The sequence below is a fragment of the Octopus bimaculoides genome, chromosome 9, assembly GCF_046866305.1.
Source record: "Octopus bimaculoides isolate indiv1 chromosome 9, ASM4686630v1, whole genome shotgun sequence".
Classification (NCBI taxonomy): Eukaryota; Metazoa; Mollusca; class Cephalopoda; order Octopoda; family Octopodidae; genus Octopus; species Octopus bimaculoides.
The window spans coordinates 84,994,334-85,001,069 of record NC_142936.1 but is presented as its reverse complement, the minus strand read 5'-3'; the positions used below and the strand labels follow the sequence as shown (position 1 = coordinate 85,001,069).

Sequence of the window (6,736 nt, the reverse complement as noted above, 5' to 3'; positions counted from 1 at the left end):
TTTTGTCGACCTCGGCGGATTTGGAACTCCGAACGTAAACACATGCGAAATGCAGCTAAACATTTTCCTCACCATGCTAACAGTTTTGTTAGCTCACCGTCTTAATAATGATAATAATAATAATAATAATATAGTGATTTCTGTTATAATAACGATAAAAACAATAATAACAAAAATAAAGAAAGAAAAATAAAGAAAAAATAAACATAAACAACAGAAAGGTTTAAACTCTTTATTATAGTAATGATTAGAAATAAAAATAATGAGTAGTAGTAATAGTAGTAGAATTGGTGGCGGTGGAAATATTACTAGTAGTGGTTGTGCTAGTGAAAGTAGCAGTTGTAACATTAGTTCTCTCAGTGGTCGTAATTCAGTGCATATATATATATATATATATTTATATACAAGAATGTATGAGTGTATGCGTGCTTATATGAGGAAAAACATATACGGTCAATAAAATATACCTAATACCTAACTTCTAGTATGTATACGAACCACGTACCCTAATCTTTAATTTCGTCAATATTTCTAATTATGTATGCTGTTAAATGGCTTGGTAAATTTAACAGCAAATCACAGAGATGGCATTAAAGTTGTAGGAACACGGCCACATTTTAAACAAACTACCTATATTAAACCTTTAAATGGAACAGAGAAACCATTTCTGGAAATTTATGAAGTCTGCAAACGATAAGAATGACAAAAAAAAAATCTCCTGATACGACGTCACCGCAACAAACATACTTACATACGTATGACTGCACATGTATTGATTCATACACACACACACACACACACACACACACACACACACACACACACACACACACACACACACACACACACACACACACACATTATATAACCGGAGGAAATGGTTTCAATGGGAACCCATAATCTACAGTTTGAATAAAGGAAATGATATATATAATATCAACACAAGCATCTGGTCACGTTGTTTTAACTGAACTTAAATCGATGAAATGGTGACTTAACTTGCGCAGCCAATTATGCTTGACATTGTAATTAGTGTTTATTAATTAGTACTTTCAGACGAAATACAACATATCATGTGAAATGACTGCACACAAAAGTTAAGTCTTTTAAGAACGCTAACTAAATGAAACAAAATGGCTACTGCCTTGCATAATGCATGATTTGTGCAACATATAGTTATATAACATCAATATGCATGTCTGTAACAAGACTATAGCAAGACTGCTTTCGTTTCAAAGACTGTGCTATATAATTTAAGTCTACAATTTTACTATTGTTTACCTCGTGTTCAACAAGTATATACACATATTTGTTCTCCATTCATCTCATGGAGATACACGGACGAGATCTACAATATGTTTCCAAATCAATTATATCTGTCTATCTGTTGATCTGTATGACTGTCTGTCTAGTTGCAGTTTGCGAATAAGACATTCCATTTAATGTCTCTACGTATGTCAATCTATCTCTTACATATGTATTATTTTGTATATATTATTTTGTATATATTACAACTTTACTGCTTCTCCTATCCCTTACACGTAAAAGTATAATATATATATTAAACACACATAAGTTTCATATACACGCAGATATATATATATATATATATATATATATATATAACCAGATTTCGTAGAATAAAGAACTGGGAAAGCTATTGTACAAATCATATAAAATAAATGATTTTTCATGTTTCAAAATTTAAAAAATTGATAAATTTAAAAATAACAAAGGAACGACAGCTATAAAAATAAAATACCATAAGATAAAAAAAAATATCAGATGAATCAGTCAAACCCTTGTATGACAAAAATCTCCCACTAACCTTTGTTCAGTATACATGTCTGACAAATTTACTGTATGAATCAGCGAAATGTAAAATATATAAAAGTATTTTGTGGCGCCTGTTTAACAAAATTATACGAATTTCCTCGTAGCAATATTATTGTAGATTTATAAAACAATATTATTTCTGATTATTTCTATCGTCTGTTTGTTGAAATACACTTCGGCGCTTATTTAACAAGCTTATGTTTTTAAAAAGATCTTTATCAATTAGGAAATTAATATATATATATATATATATATATATATAATATTATATTTAAATGATATTTAAATGATATTACGTAGAAATTACTCTTCAGAAAAAAAAAATCATCTATTTGACAATTTCTTGTTGCCATCTGCTTGCCTAAAATACGCTCGCCACATAGTGAATAGATTACCAAAATTCAAAATATCAGCATTTGTTTGAATGAAATAACCCATGAATATTTCAAAATCAATTCTCTATCTCCATGGCGAAGATATTTTACTGAATGTTGAATCACTATATACGTTTGTTTCATTTGAACGGCAACCAAACATGGTTTAAAAGTTCTGTGAAAGAAACTGCATGTATTTGATGGCAAATGATAGATGTATTTATAGATTATTTTTCAAATATAATCCTCTTAAGATTTATCAAACTATTTTTGATATAAAGTGAGAGATATTTTAATGAGCATGATTTGCTAAATACAATCCCATTCGAATTGATTTGAGAAAAAAAATATCTACTGAGATTTGGCACAAACGCATACTGAGAAATTACTTGCACTCATGTGTTGCGGCGTTCATATGGCAAAAATGTCCTTAAGGTCTCATAGGCACAAGAAATATATATATAACCTTTCTGAGACAAAAATGTCGATTCTGTGCATAACATTATCAAGGTTTCTTTTTATATACAAAAAAAAAAAAAAAAACAAGAAAAAAAAACAGAAATTAAAATATTATATGAAAAAATTTAGAGAATCATGCATAAAATTTCACCAGAATAAAATACACTTGTTCAATTTTCTGCGATACTTCAAATGGAATTATTATGTAAAATTTAAAGGAAAGAAAACCACAAAAGAAGAGAAATGATGGAGACAAAAGAAAAATTGAGAATCAACTTAAGAGTTTCCAGTATGGCGGAGATGAGGTGAAATCAAAGATGATGGCCTATTTGCAGCATGCAACATGGCTGTATATATATATATATATATATATATATATATATATATATATATTATACAAGCATAATATATAATATATATACATACATATATATATTATACACGCATAATACATTTATATATATATATATATATATATATATATATATATATATATTATACAAGCATAATATATATGTATATATAAATATTATGCTACCATAATATACATGTATATATGAATATATATATGCATACAGAAATAATATAATATATATGCATACAAACAATATATATATCCATACATATATATACAAACAAATGCTCACTGGATTTACAATTACATACACCACAGGTCAGAGAATACTCCATGCTTGTAGTTATATACAACATATGTACGCACTATCATATTTGCACGCTGGAAAACAGTTACATACAGATTTATATACATAGACTCACACGCAAAGACAAACACACACACACACAGACAAGCACATATCTGTGATTGTATGCATCTACATATACGTGTGTGTGTGTATGTGTGTGTACGTGCGTTTATTTATACATGCATATGTAAACACATGCATATATATACATGCATGTATACATGCATACGCATGTATATATATGCACATATAATATATATATACGTGTACAGGGAAACACGCAAGCACACACGTATATATTATACATAAGCATATATGTATATATATATTTTTTCTTTTATACATATACATGCATACTTGTACATATGTGTGAATGTGACGCGGTGCGTGTGTAGGTGTGCGTATGTATGTTTATGTGTGTGAATATACACAAAATTAGATTCGATAAAAACCCATCAGACACGGTATGGCAGTGAAAAATCGAATTTGGCACTCTAGAATTGTCACGTGATTGAGGATTGCCACGTGATTTTACGTAAACATTGTTTTGCCTCCACACACTAGCTCACATATAGACTAGTGTTCATACACTCCAACTTACATACACCAAAGCACGAAAACTCACGCGCATTCACATATATACACATGACGATATATGTACTGCACACCCATATATAATATGATGATATGGAAGGTCAAATCAACATATACATTGCATGCGCCAAAATTAGACATACATTCAGAAACTAACGTACATGTAGGAAAAATACGGAGATGCCTTTTTCTGTATGCATTTATTATATGTAGCTATATCATTTCGGTTTAGTATACCTTGTTTCTCTGTATACGTGTGTGATTATGCTTGCATGTATATATATAGGAAATATATATAAGTATACGCTTAATTTTTCCGCATGTATGTAACTACACAAGTGTGTATGAAAATACATATGTATGAAATACACATGTATGATCATATTGCCTGTGTGTGTGTCTGTAATCCTATATAAAATCATATTTACTGCTACATGAAAATTTGAAAACAAATTTGCAAGTAAATAAAACATCTATACCTTATTATATACATATATTTATGTATGGATGGATGTATACAGCGATGCAGGAGACATAGTTTACAGAATTTTTGTTTTTTGCTTTACAATATGGAAGATATTTTCATGTATTCAGAATGCTCACACAAACAGTATATCGCTGAATAAACTATCTCGAAAAAAAAAAAAAGAAAATAATAATAATCCATTTCTACTAAAGGCACAAGGCCTGAAATTTTGGGGAGGAGTAAGTCGATTACATCGACCCCAGTACTCAACTGGTACTTGATTTATCGACCCCCAAAAGGATGAAAGGCAAAGTCGACTTCGGCGGAATTTGAACTCAGAATATATAGACGGACGAAATGCTGCTAAGCATTTCGCCCGGCGTGCTAACGATTCTGCCAGCTCGGCGCCTTAATAATAATAATAATAATAATAAAACCTGTTATGGGAGTTATGAGGCCAGTTCTTGCAAGTCTGATCGTGTGCCTTGCCGAAGAACATATCTTAAATTAGTAAACACCAGTATTGTGACTAAAATGTCTCGAATTTGAACTTAATTTCAACAAACAGAGAAGGGTCTCATTATAGTTATAAATTTTTAACATAGGCACAAGGCTACAAATTTAACGAGGGGGTCTCAGTCGAACATACAGACCTCCCACTGCATCGCTGGTACTCATACAGACCTCCCACTGCATCGCTGGTACTTTATTTTATCGTTCCCAGAAGTATAAAATATGAACTTAACTTCGGCAGAGTCTTAAACAGAGAAAGTGAAGAACCGAAACAATTACAAGGCATTTTGTATAATAATAATAATAATAATAATAAATTATATCTAATATAGGCACAAATACACACCTTTGTTTGGGGAAATTTATTGGTGATCAAACGAACCCCGTACTTTACTAGTAAACCGCCGCAAAGGAATGAAAGGCAAAGAAAAACATGGCGGCTATTTGGATTCAAACGGTAAAGAAACACAACCAAATACTTTTTAAAAAAATCAAAACATACAGTTCATTGGCACCACCATTTCTGCGACTCACCGCCTTTTCTTATAATAATATAATAATATAATAATAATAATAACAATAAATAATAATAATAAACCAATATATTTTAAATCGGTATTGAAATATAATTTCACTCTTCGAGATTTACTCACATAATTATCATTGTCATGATTATTATTATTATAATTATCATTATTATTATTATCATCATCATCAACAACATCATCATATTAATCATTCTCATCACACTTCTCTTTCCGTTATATTTTATTCAATGGAATATTTTTCAATATTGAAACGGTTTCTTCAAATCCTGTCTGTCGTAATACATTCGCATTTGTAACGAATTATTTGCTGCACTATGTAAGTGTGTTACGTATACGTACATACGTACATACATATATACATATACACACACACACATATATGTATATATATTTATATATATATATATATATATATATATATATTATACATATGTATGAGTGTGTGTGTGTGTGTATGTAGGTATGTGTGTGTGTTTGTGTGTGTTTGTGAGTGTGTGAGCTTTCTCTGATATTTTTCTATGTTGGTTGAGTATTCTCGTTCGACATTTACTTGGTGAGAGGGGGGAGTGGAGTGATACAAATAATAAGAGTCTGAAGAAATTTCAGTTAGAACGATCGTGAGTTTAATATGTTCCTCTATGTTTTTTTTTTGGTTAGTTCTTTTATATATATATATATATATATATATATATATATATATATATATACACATATATATATTTGTTTTACTTTTTCTGTTTATATATATTTTTTCTATTTTCATTTTATTTTTAAAGTACTTTTCAGCATAGTGATAATGTATGACTTTGTGCGTGCGTGCGTGCGTGTGTGTGTGTGCGTGCGTCCGCGTGTTTGCCACTGAATGTCTATGCTTGTACGAGCGTTGATGCAATCATTTGTGTATGTCCATATATATATATATGTGTGTGTGTGTGTGTGTGTGTGTGTGTGTGTGTGTGTGTGTGTGTATGCGTATTGGTATACTAATGTGCGTATGGCAATGTCTGTGTCTGCGTGTGTGTGTGTGTGTCTATATGCGTATGTGTATGAACGTATGTGTATATGTATGTGTATATATTTATGCATATATGATAGGAATGTCTCTACACTGCTGTGATAGCTGCACTGTCCGTGCCATTTGGTTTCTTGTCGTCTATCCCAGTGAAAGGGGTCAGTACTCCTTCTTCACCTTCTTTCTCCACTGCCGCCAACTCCTGTTTGGACAAATGGTAGACAATTCCT

At 30.7% G+C, this 6,736-nt stretch overlaps 1 protein-coding gene across 1 annotated transcript in view; it reads right to left on the bottom strand.

Moving 5' to 3' along the window:
- Positions 1-218: 218 nt before the first annotated feature.
- The window catches only part of LOC106875823 (excitatory amino acid transporter 1), a 275,943-nt gene continuing 269,425 nt past the window's right edge, over positions 219-6,736 (bottom strand). Inside the window, exons 8-9 of the mRNA XM_052970833.2 lie at positions 5,118-6,736; positions 219-5,086 (exon numbers count right to left, since the gene is read on the bottom strand). The exon at positions 5,118-6,736 is cut by the window's right edge and continues 48 nt beyond it. Of these exons, the coding sequence (XP_052826793.1) occupies positions 6,598-6,736 (139 nt within the window). The 3' untranslated portion in view covers positions 219-5,086; positions 5,118-6,597. The remainder of the gene's footprint in view (positions 5,087-5,117) is intronic.